The 21041-nt window shown below is 32.2% G+C and overlaps 1 protein-coding gene across 2 annotated transcripts; it reads right to left on the bottom strand.

Moving 5' to 3' along the window:
* Positions 1-1576: 1576 nt before the first annotated feature.
* On the bottom strand, positions 1577-20672 carry LOC143068441 (eukaryotic initiation factor 4A-I-like). Of its 2 annotated transcripts, none has more exons than XM_076242508.1 (10): positions 20354-20672; positions 19106-19184; positions 18499-18631; positions 17744-17883; positions 16861-17026; positions 14924-15033; positions 11537-11680; positions 3528-3665; positions 3128-3297; positions 1577-2344 (listed from the first exon to the last, which is right to left on the bottom strand). In XM_076242508.1, the coding sequence occupies exons 1-10, from the start codon at positions 20614-20616 to the stop codon at positions 2200-2202; spliced, it is 1488 nt and encodes a 495-aa protein (XP_076098623.1). In that variant the 5' UTR covers positions 20617-20672; the 3' UTR covers positions 1577-2199. The 2 variants fall into 2 exon arrangements, with proteins under 2 accessions (XP_076098623.1, XP_076098624.1); XM_076242509.1 differs by lacking the exon at positions 20354-20672 and adding an exon at positions 19720-19865.
* Positions 20673-21041: the final 369 nt, after the last annotated feature.

The raw sequence follows: 21041 nt of genomic DNA, 5'->3' as shown, positions 1-21041 counted from the left end.
TCTGTTAACAGGCAGTTGTTAAGCGATGACTATGAAAACCCATCACACAGTACAGCTGACTTATATAAACCCTAAAACCAAATGTCAGAAATCCTTCTAGTAGTTCCCCAGAAAAATGTGAGTAAAATTTTCCACTTGGCTATCATGTGTAACGATACGAGTGTTCCATAAACAGGAAGTTGTTGAGGAGTAAATCTGAAAACCAATCACACAGTATTGCTGACTTATATAAACCCTGGAAACCAAATTTCAGAAATCCTAGTATTGTAGTTCCTCAAAAAAAAAATGCAAAAAGGTAAAACAGTATACCCCAACTTTTTAAAAACATGGGTAAAATTACATATATTTCTTCAAAAAATGTTGGGTTAACTGTGTTATGTATCATGGTATACTCAGAAGTTCAAGAGCAACAACTTTTATTATTTTATATATAAAAGAAGTTTTAATTGTCACCAGAACACTACTTTAATGATTGTGAAAGCCTTAAAATTTTAAACTTTTCCCATATAAGAGATCAAAATATTTGTAATAATTTTGTCTTCGAGCTTACCAAAGGCTATTTTTTCTAAAGTCAGTGTTTGGTACATGGTTGATTTTTAAAATTTTCTTTTCCAATTGTTGACCTGGTGATGTAGGATTTACTTTTGTCTGTGGAATGCTCTAATTGATGTTTACCCATATTCAAGAAGAGTGCACATGCTGAAATGTCTCGCCTTCTTTACTTATGATTAAATTATTGATATTATGTTGATAGTCCTAAATATAAAGCTTTTTAAAACTGTCACATAAATTAACCAAGAAAACTAAACATTGACCAATGAACCATAAAAATAAGATCAAGGTCAAATGAACTATGCCAGACAGACATGTGCAGCTAATAATTCTTCCATACACCAAATATAGTTGACCTATTTCATATGGTATTAGAAAAAAAACAAAACTCAACAACTTAACTTTGACCACTGAACCATGAAAATGGAGTCAAGGTCAGATGACACCTGCCAGTTGGTCAACCGAATATACTAGACCTATTTGAGATATGGACTTGACCACCAAAACTTAACCTTGTTCACTGGTCCATGAAATGAGGTCGAGTGAAAACTGTATAACAGGCATGAGGACATTGCAAAGTCAAACATACCAAATATAGTTATCCTATTACTTATAATAAGAGAATTCATCATTTACAAAAAATCATTTTTTTTTTCAAGTCACTGAACCATGAAAATGAGGTCAAGGACATTAGACATGTGACTTGACAGAAACTTTTTAACACGAGGCATCTTTAGACAAAAGTTTGAAGCATCCAGGTCTTCCACCTTCTAAAATATAAAAGTGTTGAGCTTTTAATAAGTTAGCTAACACCACCACTGGATCACTATCTCTATGTCTAGCTTTCTGCAACAAAAGTCGCAGGCTCCACAAAAATGAAGTTTAATAAGTTGAAATTCCTGCACTGTTTAATATATAAAGACTAGCTTTGCCTCAAAGAAATTGAAATACTAATTCTTTATAGGATTTGTAAAATGTGTAGCTTACTGTTACCTTTTCCATGGCACAATACAGAACACAAAAGTAAAATTGTATCTTTTTTTATTACATCTATTGCTTCTTTTCACTGTCACATAGCCATGAACCCATTTTTTCTTTAATAACTTATTCACTTTAACCCATCCCTGACCAATACAATCTTGATCCTTATACAACATGTACCGATGATATGAACATAACGTACAAGCTGAAGGTATTATTTCTGTACAAGGTTGGTGCAATGAGGTAGCCATGACACCTTTAAAACTGTGAAAAACAAAATTTAACTCTAATTATGTTACTAACTCTGAAGAGTCAAAATACTGCTATTCAGAAAAAAAAATAAATAACAATTTTATAAAAGGCAAAAAAAAAAACAAATAGCACAGTTTATACACAGCACTTTTTACAATATAGGATAGTCAAAAATACAATCTATACACAAAAATGTCTTGGGCAATTATGTCCCTAGCAATTCAAATTACTTCTAGAACGTTTATTTCATTTTGGTAATTATCCAAGGTAAAACTTTTCATGCAACAAATTCTCAATATCTGAGAAAATTGTAGCCAGCAAAATATGAACAACGCATGAAAATGATCGCCAGTACACAATATTTCTTTATTTTTTATAAGTACGGGCAACAATTTCGATTCAAAATTTGATTAATTAAATTAGATCTGCTACATCCATGGGCATTTCTTCAATTTGGGTATTGTAAAATTGTTCAATGTCTTTCAGAGTACGAATATCCTCCTGGGTAACAAAGTTAATTGCTACTCCTTTACGACCAAATCGTCCACCTCTGCCAATTCTGAAAAACAATTGATGATAAAATTAACATATATACTAATAGTGTAATTGTTGTTTTCACTCTATCATATCTATTTGTGGATCACTGATTATAAGGTCAAGATTCAAGACTACTATAACAAATCTAGCAAATCTCAACAGAATTTAAAGTTGCCTCAGTTCAGCCTTACAACATGAGGAATTACACAGGTATGCATATATAGTTAATTTGTCAGACTGATCTTTCTGTTGTTCTGTTGGATGTTAATTCCTGGAAAATGATTCAAAACTGTAATCAATTAAAACTGCTTACAATACTATATCAAATAAATAAAACAAGAATGTGTCCATAGAACACCGATGCCCCACTCGCACTATCATTTTCCATATTCAATGGACACTGAAATTGGGGTCAAAACCTTTAAATTTGGCATTAAAATTAGAAAGAGCATATCATAGGGCACATGTGTACTATGTTTCAAGTTGATCGGACTTCAACTTCATCAAAAACTACCTTGACCAAAATCTTTGACGAAGCGGGACAGAGGGACGAACGGACACACAGACAGACCGGAAAACATAATGCCCCTCTACTATCGTAGGTTAGGCATAAAAATAATGTATCTCATAATCGGAGGACATGAATGTCCCTATAATATGTGAAAGTGCTTTTGGGACAGACAAAAAGACTGACGATCAAGGTTTACACTTAATCTTTGCCTAGCAGCATGGGCATTTAAATCCAACAATATGGAGAAGTGACTGCAACAGACTACGATTGTCCTCCTACTGTTTCAAAACTTACCTATGAATGTAATTTTCCCTGTTAGCTGGGAGATCATAGTTAATGACGAGTGAAACCTGCTGTACATCAATACCACGAGCTAAGAGATCAGTGGTAATCAAGACTCTACTAGATCCAGTACGGAATTCCCTCATAATAACATCTCTTTCTTTCTGGTCCATGTCACCATGCTAAAAATAAATTAAGCATTAGTGTTGTTACCTACAATTATTCCTTTTCAAAATAATTCAACATCTGCAAGAGTGATTTAAAATTAATCAATTTGAGTGTACCATTAATCAGTATTCCCTCCATCTTCCAATTATTTTATTTTCTAAAATATATATAGACATGATAATATGTTTACTTTGTAATTTATTTTGTTAGAGATAGCTTGAATAAATAGTTATATTTTTTTTACCATAGCGGAGACGGTGAAATCTCTAGACAACATTTTGTCTGTAAGCCAATCCACCTTCCTTCTAGTATTACAGAAAATAACAGCCTGTGTAATGGTCAGGGTCTCGTATAAATCACAGAGGGTATCTAATTTCCATTCCTACAAAAAATAGTAACATAATGAGCAAGGTCAATAGTTAAATGTACAATAAGAAATCACAAATTCATAACATAATGGACAATTAATAAGACCAGCATGGTGACTCTGCTCTCATGTACATTGTGATAACAGCTTTCAAGCTGTGAGACATTGATTGATCAGGAAAGATATTTTCTTTTTTTCAAAGTAATTAAATTGTTTAAATAATGATTTTTTTCTACAAAATTCATCCACCATAAATTTTCCTTCAATTTAAAAAAAAAAATGTTTAAAATGTCAATGCAAATATCATTTATGCAAATATCAAATATCAATACACATGCATATAACAGGAAACATACTATTCGATTTTATCAACTCCGTACAAATTCAATCGTACAAAATTATACCTGAAACAACCTTCGTTTTTTAATGTTTCTGTAAAAGATGTAATTCCAGCTTTGCAAACACATTTCAGTGACCAATTATAAGCTGCAATCCAGTTAATTTTTTTTATCTATTGGTTTTCAGAATACATGCAAGTCACTTAACATCAAGTAACCAATAATCAAATATTACCTGTTCTGCTTCTCTTAAAGGGATAATTCGCGAATTTTTACTTATGAGCTAATTATGTCCATAATACCATAAAAAAACATATTCACCAAGTTTTATCTGGATATGAACAGCGATAAAGGAGAAAATTAAGAATTATTAATTTTATTTCTTCGAACTTCCTGACTTATGTGACGTAGTTTAAGTCTTTAAGCATGCCGGGAGTGGAAATAATCTCATTTTAAATCTTAATCGTTAATCATCTTATAACGCTATTTAAAGCGCATAGACGACGTTTGGTATAGCTATTAACCAACTAATAATTAAGATGGAACAGCGCTCAGCTTGAAAGTAGAATGTACGATTTATATTTTAATATTTTCTGAAATGATTATAGTGATACAAGTAAATCATATAAAATATTTTTTCATGATTTTTTTCTCCGACGGATATTTTGAACTAACATGTATAACTGGTAGTGTTTTAAAAATGCATGTTTGTACTTTTTACCTTTTACGTCAGGCTAGTAAATATGTGCTGCTAGTACATTTGTAGTGTGCAAATACGGCCCCGCAAATACAATGTGTATTGTACTTTGACACATAGTGACTACCTGTTGAATGCGTGGTTAAATTCAAGTTAATTAAAAGATTAGCATTTTGTATCTTTTGATCTTTACTCAGTGAATTTAAGCCGTCACGGTTCACTTTTCTAGGTGTGAACAACATTTCGTATGAATGATAAACGGGGGAATATTTTCCATGAGCTCAGTTTAATTAAATATATTATTGACGCTGAATATTTTTTGTTAAAAAAAAAAGAAATACTGAATTAATTTGATTGAATAAATTTATGAATAATAATGTCCTTATATATATATAAACACGAGTAAATGAATTAAAAATTCTAAATAAGAATCGGTGACCTTGAATTTTTGAAATAGATAGTAATTACCAATTTCAGTTATATAAGTGGGTCGTTCAAAGCGATCTTTTTTTTTTTTTTTTTTTTTTAAATATTCAGGAAGTAATGTCCTTATCAAAATAATTGAATTCTCACCACGTACTAATTCTTCAGCTATTTGAACGAAAATATCAAAAATGTTGACAGAAAATTTAAAGGTCAACTTTGTCTTACTGGAAGGGAGGGAGAGCTCCAGACGTACTTACTAACAGACAAAGCAGGTTTATGGCTTATCGTCAGTTTGTGTGCTGGGTCAGGAAAGGTCAACCACTTGGCAAGAAACACAGAATAATCCTACCGGCTTGTGTAGTAAACATAATTAGAAAAGAGTTTCCATCGTTGGATGGGGTATAACAATGATTCAAAGAATGTGAAAGTGACACTTCAGACTGAATAGTTCTAAAATCATTTAAACGATTTACCAATACAATTTTTCACCGAATGTTTCAGATTCATTTCATTATTTGTGTATTAATAAACCTATTTATGAATTATTTCACTTTGAGGTCTCATTTAATAGATTGCATGTTGTTTAATTAACATGAAGGTTTGGTATACCACAGGTACCACGGAGCGTTGATATGATTTGACCCGAGATCCTTCCGAGATGTTGGTGGGGTTCTTGTTGTGCAACCTAAACCAGTTTTCTATGATGTGTTTTTTATCTCTTTGTTTGTCTTTTGATCGTTTATTGGTTATTTTTTGCTATGACGTTGTCAGTGTGTTTTTTAATACTGAATATGACTATCCGTTTTGGTACCTTCTGCCTTTTTACAAACAAGACCATGAAACTTAATATTGGAAATGTATCATGCTACTACAAAAGAAACAGCACTGATGGATTGTCCTAGAAGCATATTTTATGAGAATAATAATGGTCTATAAGCAGTTACATTTATTTCATGTTCGAAGCGGTGCATTTTTTAAAATTTAATTTGACTTTTACCAAGAAATGCATTGTAGCAAAGGGGAAGAGTAATTGTGGTCTAGTGTCAGATACTCGGAAATAATGGAATTTAACAGAAAAGGAAACAAATAACGGACTTTGGCAAAAATGGAGAGGGCTTTTGATGCCTTTTCTCCAGACATAAAATCTTTTACAATAAATCATCCTACAACAGCTTAAAAGCTTGAAATGCCAGCGATTTCGCGGGAGTGTTATAGTGTTCTCAAAATCTTATATTGATAAAAATGACAACTCCTTTAAATAATTGAATGTACATGTACAGGACGACAAACGATTACCGCACGTTCTAAATACAAGTAAACGCAAATTTTTTAATAGGCAAAATATTTCGTAATGCGCCCGCTCATATCGGAAATAGGACAAGAAAGTATGAAAGATAGTCATCCTAAATCTCTCGGTTAAATTCTCTAGGATTTACTCCAAACGATGTTGTAAAATGATGCAGTATGTTTTTTCTTTCTTAAATTATTCATCACAACTAACGTAAATTAAACATTTGCTAAGCAAATAAAACAAGCTGACAAAACATTATGTAAGCTATTGTGTACAAAAGCATTGGCGGATCCAGGGGGAGTGCATGGTTCCGGGTGTTGGAACCCCCGTTTTTTGTTTTTTTTTGGCAGATCAATGCATTTGAAGTGGGACATATAGTTTGAACCCCTCTTTTTTAAGGTTTTTTTAATATGGCTGGATCCGTCCCCGAAAAGTAAAATTGAAATTAGAAAAAAAAATCATTTTACATGGTACAGTACTATATAGATAATCTTCTACACATGAATTTTGAAACAAAAGTCAAAATTAATAATTTACGGTCTTATTATTTCTGTCTTTGCACATGTCAGAATTAATCAGCCTGGAGATATAAATTTTAAACTCTTAATTTCATGTTTGGACGGCTTTGTGTATTTCAATCAGGTTATGGACATACATTGTTAACAGGATGTATAATACACCTGACAGCATTTTCGATGGCACTTTAACCTGTGCACACCTGGGTCAAACAGCTTGGAAGCGATGCATGTACCTGAATTGCGTAATGTCACCAGTTTATTAGCCCGCAGGAAGTCACTAGAATACCTGAATGTGACACTATTACATGACCTCTGGCAATAAATCAAAAGATCGTCGGTTTTCATATTAAAAGTTACCGAAATGAATAAAATCTTATTACATATAAGTTTGTTTTTTTGGCAAGCATTTCGAAAAGTCTAAAGCCGCTACAGATACCTTTTAATCTCATTAAGAATATATTTATGCTTTTACAACTTCCAAATTAGTGTCCGCCCCACTAGATGTATTCTATATTTTATCTTGTTATCATAAATTTAGGAAGAAAAAATACTCCTACTACGATTGACCATAAATCATTACAAACTTCGCTAGCCTAGCTGTCGACATTTTATATCCCGAAACTGCTCAGCCTGAACTTGTAGGACTACGCAACTGCGTTGACCTAGTAGACAGCTATAAAGCATAAAAAGGGGCGGTAAGATCTATTAAGTTTCCACACGAATCGGGGAAGACATATCACCTCTTCAACCTTTTATATGGCACAATATGGAAAAGGAGGGGGGGGGGGGGGGGGTAAACAGCATCTGTAATTATACTACATGTAAATAAATAAAGTCTTTTTTTTAAACCATTATTATATTAAACAAATGACCCTTTAAATGTTTTACGTAATTTTTTATGTATACATAAGTTTTTTTGCACCTAAAAAATATATACTTCATTGATCTTGTGAATTTACAACAGAAAGAGACAGAACAAAACGTCATAATTCAGTTTCGAATTTATTTTTCTTTAAACGAGAAAACGTAAATTAATTAATTCTTTTTTGGTTTGTTCTTGAAATATTATTTTTAAAGCAAGTTTTAAACAGAATTTATTAAATAAATATCCATGACATCAAATAATTGTTATAAAATCAAAATGCCAAAGTGGCAAGGTACCTTAAATGGCTTCATTGTCCCTAGAAATATATATCCTTTGCATGATTGAAATCAAATATCTTTTTATTTTTAAGGCTTGTAAACAAGTTCATAAACTTAAAATGTAATAAATGTAATAAATAATATAATATTTGAAGATGTTTTTCCTGTATATATTCAACAATTTTTTTGGTTGTGACTTTTTATCCGTGTACTAAACTTCTACTTGTAAACAACAAAATCTGTTACTAATGCATGAATGCAGAAAATACTGAACTATATTAATCTGACAATTTCCTTTCAACCAGGCTTGGAACGAAATAGCAATACAAAACGTTCATGAGAAAAAAATCATAATTACTATCAAATTTCCATCGAAACAAGATGCTTCAAAATGGTCTGCACACACTTTCTTGAACTTGTTGTGAGTTGGTTGGTGTTATGTTAAGGTTAATCATCCACGTCTGGTACAACTCTTTCTTTTTTGCAGGATCTGGGAAAGTGTGTAAGCTTATGCCATGTGAACTCCGAGTTGAACATCCGTACGCTTGACAAGTCATTTTGATACTGAATATACGATATGCCATGCTTGTTTTTTGGCTTTGTGGTATTCAGATATTTTATTCAAATATACTCATCACGTGACAATTTGTATCGGAGATGCCGTCAAAATGGCGATAAGTCGAGAAGTGATAGTGGGATTTTAATTTTTATTTTAATCACTTATCTAGAAGAATTGAACAATAATTTTAATGAATATATGATTATTTATATCAAATAAACATAATATAAAATTTTCATTTTTTTGCGAAGTTTCCCTTTAAATGCTAATAAAACTATTGCAATTTTAAAGTTTTTAATTGACAAAAAAATACAACATACATGATTTTTTTTTAGTTTCTTTTTAACATTTTATTCTTACATAATTAAATTCATTTGACAATCATTTACACGAACTTTTTGTGAAAAAATACCAATTATCTAAGCTAAGGCATTAATTTTTTTTAAGGATTTTTGAGGATTTTTTTTTTAATTCTATGATAATAGTTGTGCAATGTTGAACATGATAGCCGTCATTAATCCAAATAAGTAATACAGTAGTTGTAATAAAAGTTATATTTTAGTCATGCATAACTGATATTGACGAATTTAGAATAGTTCGTCCATACATCGTTGTTCTTGAAACAATCATTATTAGTATATATGCAAGTTTCCTGACGTATAAGAGACATTGAGGATGAGCTCCAGAGAAAGCAGACTAGTAGCGTTTCGTTCGTTTGTTTGTTGGGAAAGGAGATGAAAGGCAACCGCTTGTACAGCTAAACAACAGAATTACCATACAAGCATTTATAGTCAACACAATCAGAAACAGTTCCCATCGTTAGACGGGGAATATGAAGGCTTTCAAGAATGAACAAGTGACATGTCTAACTCGAACAGTTGGAAAACGGACTATCGACATCGACCGCTTGTTCTTGATATTTGAAATTGTATGCATATATACGTATACGTTTATGATAGTGATGAGTTCTTGAGTCTGACAAAAACTAAAATCCTTCATGGTTATATCTTGCCATACGTTTATATTGGTTTGTAAGGTGATTACTCAAAATCGTTATTTGAAAATCCTGTTTGTGAGATGTATATTCATTTCAATGCAGAAATTTCGTCTATATATTTCACAAGTGTATAACACGGAGAAGCTCTGAAGGCCCATTACTCCCCTTTTGTTTGGGTGTGAACCATCGATGTTGACAGCAATATCAAAGAATAAGATGATGATGGTAGAAAGAACTATCGGCGTCATGTGGCAAATATTACAGGCATATCGGACAATGAGTTGTCAATCTGTATGAAAAGATTTCCAATACAACCATATTATTGAGAAGGAATGTTTACATGCTATACTCTCGTACTAGTATTACAGGGTTCTTGTGGCGTTCACCTTAGACACACATCTTTTTAACGATGTTTAAAAAAAAGACAGAACCAATTTAATGTCATATTTCCCTATTTTTTTTAAAATATAACTAAAAGTCTTTCATCTGACAAGATTACCCCTATTTAGCGGACAAGTTATTTATTCTTTTTTCTGTTATTGAATACCAAGAAAAAAAATAAATCCAGAAATTAATTTGAAACTTTGATACTCAAAAGTTTCCCAGCAAAATATTCACATCCCTTCGGGATAATTAGTGTTCGTCCAGTGGCATATATAACAATTGTGATAAGGAATTCCTTCCTTTGTTCGAGAACAATCTTATTGAAATATAAATCTGTGATTTTACTATGTCCACAACTTCAATGAACCAAAGCAAAAGTTATACATCGACCTGTATTTAAATCAAATTGGTTCTCTTCTTCTTCTGGTATACAATAGTCTATCGCCATTCGATGATTACATACTGTTGGCATACGTGGACTAGTCTATTTACAACACTTTTACCCCTATTTATTCAAAATATATGTTTTTTTCTTATGTTCAATGTATACATGTATATATTTTAAATTGCGCTATAGTTCCGTAACTTTCTATCCAGTCGTATAAACGAATCGTCGGCAAGTGCGTACATTTTTTTAAATCAATATTTCTGGTATGTTCCAATCTGTCCTTCACTTTTGACAATGAGTATATATTACATTTTCCCAAATTCACCCTTGGAAAAAATATTTAAATAGATTTTAATTTCATCAAATCTTATTTTTTGGGTATTATTTATATTTTTATGAATAATATTCTTTACACCAGAAATGTTATTTATAAACAAGCGTATGAGTTTGGTAATGACAAGTAAGACAGAGTTGTATATTATACATCTGATAGTTCAAAATGGAAAGTTAAATGTTATTAGCCGTGTACACTGATCAATACCTGCAGAAGTGAAACGATGCGTGAACTTGCAAGCCCGACAGGAAATCGCTTGAATACCTGGACGTGTCACCGCACACCCCTCACAATACCTTTGGAAGTAATACCTTTAGCCATGCTGGTGATCAGAAGAGGGAAGATCAAAATTTATTTGAAAACAGTTTATTACTTTAAAGAATTATGAACAAATTAGATTTTCGAAAACAATTTTCACGGAACACTTATTTATGATTTCAACTTTGACTTTTCACCTAATTCCAATATCAAGTTTAAAAACAACAGACCATGGTTAGTTAGTCGGATAAAACAACCGTACGATTGACAAGATATCGACACGCAATTACGACTACATCGGTTACTGTAGTTTTGTTTCTTTGTGGTTTATAGACATATCTTTTCATTAATCGGGAAAGAAGGACAAAATGGCGGAACGCAGATAATTAATACTCTAAATTTAAAATCGATGGTGATCGCTTATCTAGCGGAATAAAACTTTAATATCTATGAATTTGAGCATTTTTATACAGAATGAACATAATATCAATTTTTGATTTTTTTGCGAAGTTTCCCTTTAAGCAATATACGTTAATGAACATTTTAAACTTGCCTCTCTTTCTACTTGAATGTAAAATTGTCTGATACCCTCCAGGGTTAATTCTTCTTTCTTAACCAAAATCCTTATAGGATCCCTCATGAACTTTTGTGTAACATCTAACACATCAACGGGCATTGTGGCAGACAACAGGATAACCTAAAATTAGAAACCCCAACTTTTCAAATAAACTGCACATCATGTAAAAATAAAACAGGTTCTACCTGTATAAACAAGCTGCACACAGTACAAGTCCTGAAGTTCACTGTGACTTAAATTCTATATTTGAAGTTGATTAGGCCACATTTAAAAGAATGTCTGTTTCCCCTCCCCCGGGTCTACCCTTTGTAAACAGACCAGGAAGGCAGGTTTTTTTTTTTTTTTTTTTTTTTTTTTTTTAACTGGATGTGATTGTCATAGCATGGTCACATGAATGGTTTGACTTGTCCAGTCCAGGCCACTTATCAGTTGTTTGTGCTCAATTTGAGTGTATTTATTTAGATTATCAATCCTTCTGCTTTCAAGCACTTTCCAAAAATGTGGAAACAAATTATTTTCAGGAAAAAAATAATTTCGATTTTTTTGTGGAAAATAATTTTTTGACCCGGGTGGGGGGAGGGGAAACAAACATTTTTAATTTTGGCCTTATCAATCTGGATTAGCAAAACTATTTTGCATTTGACATTCAACACTAATACACTGTATCAAGTTGGTCTACAAGACTATCCATAAAACATTCTATTTTTTTAAGTTGCCTCTAGGCAGGGTTTAGGCTAGGATTTTGAGGGCTTTAGTCACTTTTGTGCGCTATGAAAATCAACCTTTTTTTTGAGTAACAGCAAGGATCAAAGGATTTATATTTCTAGCTTGCCTTCATCTTTGACTTTGTCAGATTTTACAGGACTTGGGCATGTTTGGCAGTCAGTATTGTATGATTTGACTGTACTGACCCTCATTATGAAAGATTCTGACAAGAGATGTCAGTGATTTTCCTGGTGTTTAGGGGAAGGGTCCTGGGGCCCATGCAATTGGGAAAAAAATTATGGTTTGGGAAAAATATGATTGGTCTTTATGACGGCGGGCACACGGCGTAAGACATGTGCGCCTCGCTAGGGGGGTTTGGGGGCATGCCCCCCCCCCCCCCCAAGAAAATTTTGAAAATTAGGTGCAAAATCCTGCATTCTGAGAAGGATTAACTGCATGAATTGCCTACAAAATAAGCTATCTTTTTAAGGAAAAGGATTAAAAATAAAAGTTGAATGTGTCTGAGGACACATTTGCATGCACTCAAGCTTTGTAACTTTACTCTTGAAAGGTAAAATTCAACCTATCCCTTCTGATTCTATTTATAATGATGAGAATCTATAGAAATTCTAAAAAGACACATTTGAAATCTGAAGCATTTATTTTTTAGTTTTATTTAAAATTCCAAGTTTTCCTTCATGTTTATTTTTAAACATGTCAACTAGTTGTTCCAGTTCTGTATCTGAGAGTCGGTCTTTTCCTTCTTTCACTTGTTTCATCAGAAGGAAGTAGAAACGACTTTTTGAATCCAAAAGCTTCCAGCTTCCGGCATTTACTACCGTCCGCCGCCTTTAGCTTCTTTGTGTAATATTTGGAATTATGAGACATGATCTACGTTCATTTTGTTTACATTATGTCTCATTTTTTTGCTTTGTCATTGAATTATTCATTCGGATGTTTCAAGCGCAAACGTGACCAGAATATCGTAGATTGCAATGCAATCCAAAAAAGATTGCAAACCAATCATCGTCTTAAGTAAACGATAATGATAACTCCCGAAATACCCCGAACGCTCAGAGATTTGTCAACAAAATAATACACGATACGGAGATACGACAATAACAAAATCTCGCTACGATGTCCAATTACGATTGGGAATTTTAGAGCTGAAAATTGGGAAAAAAAGAGCATACTTCTCTTTGGGAATGGGGCCGAAATTCGGCCCCAAAATGAGGGTTGGAAAATCACTGGATGTGGAAACTTAGTTCACAATTTCTCTTCAGTTTATTCCAGAAGACATTCCTGATCAACAAAAGATGGATTCATTTTTTTTAAACAAGGTCAAACAAGGAATCACAGCAGAAATTAACTGCAATGATTATCACTGCATAATCATTTCTATTAAGTTGGAACTGTATAAAATCTTTTCTTGAATAAGTTTAACGACTGAAAGGAGGTTGTAAACAAATCAAAAATAGATCACGTTTATTACTTTCGGTTTTAAAATGAAACGAAAACGGGAAGTGACACGTTGGTGATAAATTCAAAACGAGCCTGGATTCATCAGAAAATTATTATTTTTCGATTAAATTTCTTTTATTAAGAGATATATATTTGGCTCTAAGTTTATTCTTAAAGATTTCGTATTTTACGTTTTTAATCAGGGTCTATAAATAGTCATAGGAATACTTTCACGCATGCGTAGCACACAGTACAGGAAGCACCTGTTTACTCGTGAAGACCTCTCTCAACATTTTGAATAAAGTTCTAAATTTTAAATGGAAATTGTCGAAAGTTTTTGATGGCAATTTATATTAATTGTGAGGAAAATGCGTTCGAATGACGAATCTACAACAAAAGAACTTCAAATTGTGATCGTTTGAGAAATATTGAAATTCAAATGCGAACTGTCCGCAGAGTAACAATTCCGATCAAATGACGAAACTATACTCCTGGTTGTTAAAATTCCAACTGACTGATTTTCCTGCAAAATTAATTATGATGGTCAATTATGAGGTTTAATAATAATTAACGGATTAGTGACCCATCTTATGGCGATAAGCGATTATTTGTAATCACAACTTGTAATGTTCACCTGTTGAAAATGTTTATTACCTGAGGGTCATAGACTTGTCACAAAAATAAAGACAGGTAGATTTATAGTATTTTAATGCGAAAATTTTTTTACTTACAAAATTTAAGTGACGAAAATTGATTAGCAATACGCGTCAATGTGAAAACCCTTTCATAAATTACGAAAGTGACGAGCCCTAGCAAAATCACTGCTTCTAGGTAACAGGTAAGCACGATCATCATCATAATTTGGGCAATTTGCTTTAACAAATTAAACATGCTTACTGCTGATTTGTCTCAATTCAATTTGACAAGCAACAATACTGTCAAGTCATTTAGGATGTTTATTTGTAAAATTAAGTTACTGTAGATTAATTATTTTTTTGGGGACACCAATTTTCGTACATGAAGGATAACTTACATGTTCATGGATATTTAATTTCGGGGTTTTATAGAAAATTATTTTTTTTCATTGAACATTTAATTTTGGGGTTTACATGTACTCACGAAATCCATGAAAATTTGTATTTAACTAATAGTAATGAATCCACAGTACTTCAATAACATTAAGGTAATGATTATTACTTGAGTATCTTCTGGCATGAATCTGAAGACGTCGTAGATCTGATCTTTAAAACCTCTGGACAACATTTCATCAGCTTCATCTAACACAAATAACTTGATGGATCTTGGATCTGCAATAAGAAAACATATTCATTCCTAAATCATAAATGTACATGTCAATCTAAAACAATCCTAAAAAAAGATATTTTATCCATAGATAAGGATGCAACAGATTTTATCTAGAATATTTTTGGATATGAAATCATCATAAATCTATATTTTTTTCAAGAGTTGAACAATATCTCTCAATGGGACAAAATTTGTAATGAGTTTCTAATGAAATGTTTACTTGTTGCATGCATTTATTAGTGTGATTGCAGGAAAATGTGATGCAAGTTATTACCGAGATACTCATCCAGTCGCATTATTCACAAAGATAAAACCTCAAAATAATTTCCGAATTTACAATTTTCAACAAAAAAGTAAATACTCCAAGTGTTATTTATAAAAATTAATTTAAAATATTGCATTTTAATGTAGTGTTCCCACCTGCCCTAAATAGAAGGGCGCCCCGCCCTTGGTGCCCTTACCCCCGCCCTTCTGCCCTCCAAAGCCAAAGAATGCCCCCCTCTGCCTTTTCAAAAGATACATTTTACAAATTTCATGCCTTCTGGCGTTTCCGGTAAAATTGTTACCTGAGTGATTGTGTAACACTAATTAACTGACAATAGGATTAAGTTAAATACCTAATGCCTTTGGCAGTTTTATCACCTCTGCTAATGATTGTTCACTGCTAATTAGTGGATTTAAGATAATTGAACAAATACTAGATATTTAATACAGAATGAAAATGCTGACATGTTAGCCATTTGTAATGTTTACGTATCATAGCATATGTACACATAAAAAAAAATATTTTTAAGAAAATTTAAAACAATTTAAAAGGCAGACTAAGTTTTGAGTAAATTGGTAGATTGGTAAAAACGTTTTGTTTTTATAACCACGAGTATGAAATTAAAAGAAGAACCAAAGAAATTTGTATTTGAACATAACAAGATTGCACCACTTCCTGTTTTATTTCTTGTATTATAATCCTCCTTACATAGGAGCACTTAACAAATGCTTTTATTTTTTAACCATAATGGAGTTTATACCTTCTGTAATATATGCAATGTATTATTGCATCATTATAATATAATCATCTCTTGTATCACCTGTTATATTTATAAAACTCCCTACTTAGGAGCACTTTGGTGTGCACTTCTTAAATACTTTTTTGTAACAATTTACAAGTTAGGTAACTTTCAATAACACAAATGCTATATGTCTAAACAAGTAGTTTTAATGTAAATAATTTAATTACATAACAAATTCAATTTTGTTTAGCTCCATCTTTCAGAACTACTTGTTTATTTTTATAGACTTGTATAATTAAGTTATATAAATTATAAAATAAAAAAAAAGATTTTTCTAAGGATTTTTTTCCTGATCAAAATGCACAGTTTGCATAAATTTACATCAATTAAAATGATATGCTTTGTGTCATGGTATGATAATTTGATAATAAAAAAATCTTACTGGAACCAACACTTGGAACACATTAATTTCTGAATAAGGTTAAAATACAAGTAATGTTCTGCAGCTGAGCCTAGCAATATATAATACATATATTCAAGGTTATTAATACACTGCCAAACAGTGCCCTTACAATTTGGGTTATTGCGCTAAAGTGCCCTTTTAGACAAGTAGCACCCTTCTGCCCTGAGATTCAAGCTGGAACACTGTAATGGAATTTGATTTTTGTTAACACAAGACCTTGCAAAAATTATGTGCTTAGTTGTTTTGTTCTCAACTTCGTTAAAAATACTGTTTCAAATTCAAGTGGTCATGAACTTTTTTTGTTGACTATGTTTTACATCTAAGCATATGTTTTTAATGAAAAATCCAATTTAACTTACTAAGAGCTCTTCTGTTGATCATATCATAGACACGTCCTGGAGTTCCTACCACAATGTGAACGCCGGTACTTAATTTGTGCATGTCTTCTCTGACATTAGTGCCACCAATACAGGCATGGCACTGTGCTCCCATGTAATCTCCTAATGCTATTACAACTTTTTGAATCTGCAACAAATAAAGGATTATTAGAGAATTTCCCGAAAAATATACAAATCCCTTTGCTTTTTATGTCATTGTTTATTAACTGATAAATATGTTAGTGTTGTTCAGTTAGAATGAAAACATACAAAAATTGTTAAATAGGACCGAATTTTTTCATGACAGATCATCTCAGTACTTAGGGACGACATCAAAAGATCGATGTAGGATAAAAAACTTAAATCAAATAGTTTGGGGTGGGAGGTCAACATTGCTGCAAGTTTTGTTAATCTAAAACCGATTTTACATATATCCCTATTGGTCAATCAATTTTTCCCAAATTATTAAGTTAAGAGGGGGGTGTGGGGGTCAGTGAAAAAACTATGTGAATTAAGTTTTTTATCCTTCATTGAACTTTTGATGTCGTCCCTTACATATTGAGGATTTATTAGTTTCACCATGAAATTCATTTCTTTTCAAACACATGAACAAGGCTTCAAAAAAATTAAACCCAATTTGTGAGACTACAGGACTCAGTTTGACTAATGTCATTGAAGTGGGATAGTTGCTAATATTAACAAATTTGTCCAACATCAATTCATGTGTAAATATATTTTGGGCATATATATCTTCTTAACAGGTGTCATTCAAGATTACAAATATTATTAATATAAACTTACATAAATTGATTCTACAAATGTGTTTTACTAGATTCTTTATAACCATTTCATAAAAGCAACTTACTTGCATCGCCAACTCTCTTGTTGGGGCTAAGACTAATGCCTGGCATTCTTTTAATGCAATATCTATTTGCTGTAAAATGGCTATGGAGAATGTTGCTGTCTTACCAGTACCAGACTGGGCTTGGGCAATAACATCACGTCCTACAAAAATCATAAACATTATTCGTATTAACTCTTAAGCTACAGAAAATCTACAAAAAAGGAATACAATAAATACTAGACATGAACAAACTATATGAAAGCAAATATTGTGCTTTAATTAACATAGGTCTGGACATTGCCATTTTGTAATTTTGTAAACAGATTGGTCCCAAGATTCTAAAAGCTCAGTCCAGTGTCCAGTATTTATTTAATAACAAAGAAAAAATTGCAACAAGTAACATATATCTCCACCTACACCTTCGGATTTTAACAACAAAACTCAGATCATATGATAATGCAGATACTGATAAATTCTAAGAACTATGAACACACCATAGACAAAATGATGTGTCCTTGACACGTCTTCAACATTTGCCCCATTCAAAAATATATGGTATCCAGGGAAGACTCTTTCAAAATGATGTAACAACCTACAGAGATAAAATGTAATTTAACTTACATTGTACATCTATCTATAGTTGATAATTTCAAAGTGTCTACAATATATGGGTGGGTTTTTTTTTTACAGACTTGGCAAGAACCCGGTTAATGCATCAGAAAAGAGAACAACAGAAAAAGACTGTCCTGGGTTTAAAGACTAGTAACAATTTTTACCTTTTATACATGGGATAATAGCACGTTGCTGAATGGCTGATGGTTTTTCAAAACCGTAAGCATAGATTCCTCTAAGGAGTTCTTCTCTCAATTTCATGTCATCAAAGTTGTCGACAACCTCATCCCAGTTACTCTGTAATGTAAATGTTTTTAAAGTATAAATTTTTGATAGAGTTAGATGGCTCCAGATATATCACAATTCCATGATAGATTAGTGTTTAATGTCCAATGGAAACAAAAACTACATGTACATGCATATCAGGACTACAATTAAATGCACGTTTATTTGCTAGTTTACAAGTTGGTAGTCTGTAGAAAGACGCATGCTGCGTCATAATTCTTGTTCTTAGTACAAAGCTTGTTTTATAGCCTTTTATAGCCGACTATTCAGAATGGGCTTTGTCCATTGTTGAAGGCCATACAGTGACCTATAGTTGTTAATTTCTGTGTCATTTTGGTCTCCTGTAGAGAGTTGTCTCATTGGCAATCATACCACATCTTCTTTTTAAATTTACAGTTTTTCTGTAGTATTAAAGTCTACAGAGATTGTTAATCCCCGTTTCCCCAAAACAAATCTATCATAAGAGATTAACCTGTCATTTCATACCTGGATGATTCCACCAGCTTCTGCACTGTATTCATCATTCTTGGATCCTTCACTACTAAAATTGCCCCTTGGCCTACCACTAAGAGAAAGAAAACATGTATATAGTGGACGTTTAATTTAGATACAACACAATATATAATAAATGTTCAACACTAAAAACTGTCATTTTTAAATTCCAAACATTTTTTATAAGAAACCTAAATGCGATTACTTATTGGTGGTTTCTTACAGCTATTTTGTTACCAGACAACTTGACAGATGGCCGAGATGCGTAGTTGTCAGAGGATACCATGGACACATCTTATAAAATTACGATATGCAATATGTAATGAGCACCATTCATTGAACATTATCGATTTCTGAACCGCACAACATGGTTATGTTAAACGATCTCTTGAATTAGCCCATATGTCTGATAGCTAACCATCACACGTGCACACTGAATGTCCGCCATGACACCGGCTTCCTTGAACGACAACACAAAAATATGTTTTTACAAGAATTAACAGAATGCTGCCCATTCAAACATTCCATAATAATACAACACAACCAATTGACACTCTAGAATTCATTTTCGTGCTTAATTTTCTCTTAAATAACGATTTTTCTCTCACCCTTCTCCATCCTCTGGGTTAAATGACATGTTCTCGCTAAAGTACCGCGAATAAAGGAAAGAACGTAGGGTGAATCACTTTTGATGTAATAAGAAATTTATTGTAAGAATAACAAATATCAGTGTTGATTTCTTGATTCGAACAATTGTGATATATAATTAACGAGTTGTTTTCTTTATTCTGATTAAATTCAAATGGAATATGTTTTTCTCCCAGGAACTATTTTGTAGGAGCGCGCAATGATACATTATTTTAATGAGGATTGCCTTTTAAGTTTATTTCATGACGTATAAAAAGTAGGCGGGGCTAGAATTTTCCCACCATTTTTTTTTTTTTTCTAAAATATATTTTCCCAAAAAATTAACTCATTCAGAGCAGCTTAATATATTGATAGCACACATTTTGCATTATATAATAAATCAAACAAGTTAAACCCGTTTATATTATTTATGTTATAGTCACGTAATCGTCTTTTCTCCGCGATTTGCATCACAAATTAAGCTGTAAATTTAAAACGGAAGTTTCTGTTTCCAAGTCTCCTCAAAATCATCCTTAGAAATATCTAAATCACTTCTACCGAGAGTATAAAAATCAAATTCTCTAATTTTTAGTTTTCAAAATCACATTCACTTACTCGTTTTGTTCCGAGGTATAAACTGGACTCCTCTTTCCGCTATATTCACCAGTAGAGTTGTAATTTGGTGAACCTCTTCCATAACCTTCTCCATCAACATTATCCCTTGGTGGAGAATTCCTGATCTTCCTATTTCTTCTTTGGGGTCCACTGTCAATGTAAGACGGGTCCCTCTTATAACCCCCTCCCTGGGGTGGACTCCCCTCCGACGCTGTAAAATCGAAGCGATCTGTTTTCTTGAACTCAACTTTTGATACACTCATTTGAAGTTGTAGAAAATGAATATAAATAAGATTTTGTTTTATTCATTAGTTTTAGTTTAATGCTGGGTATTTGAACGGGAAATTACTTATATACTAGAGTACTGTTGCTATGGGTATTTCGCAATACCAAATCGATCAGTGGTCTTAGTATATATATACATGTATATGTCATTGTGGTATTTCGAAATACTGCTTTGTATTTATAAACGAACTATTTTCGCATATGATGTTATTTCTTTTTAAAGTCTAAAGTCATTTTTGTAGCCCCTTAATGGTCCGTGTAACACTTATCAATTCAAAGTTTTAAAAAGTTTTGAAATTTTAGATTTTTGGAAATTTGATCAAAGTTTTAAAATATCAAAATTCCAAATTGTGTAAAAGTTTTGAAATTTTGAAATTTTAACCAAATAATTAGAATATTAAAA

This window comes from Mytilus galloprovincialis, chromosome 3 (genome assembly GCF_965363235.1).
Source record: "Mytilus galloprovincialis chromosome 3, xbMytGall1.hap1.1, whole genome shotgun sequence".
NCBI lineage: Eukaryota > Metazoa > Mollusca > Bivalvia > Mytilida > Mytilidae > Mytilus > Mytilus galloprovincialis.
Note: the sequence above shows the minus strand (reverse complement) of the source record. Positions and strands in the feature narration are given on the sequence as shown.

Coding starts and splice junctions, on each gene's coding strand:
- LOC143068441 (XM_076242508.1), bottom strand. CDS start 20,616: ATGAGTGTATCAAAAGTTGAGTTCAAGAAAACAGATCGCTTCGATTTT. Junction 17,027..17,743: donor CAAGAGAGTTGGCGATGCAA/GTAAGTTGCTTT, acceptor TATTTGTTGCAG/ATTCAAAAAGTTGTAATAGC. Junction 3,666..11,536: donor ACATTCAAGTAGAAAGAGAG/GCAAGTTTAAAA, acceptor TATTTTTTGTAG/GAATGGAAATTAGATACCCT.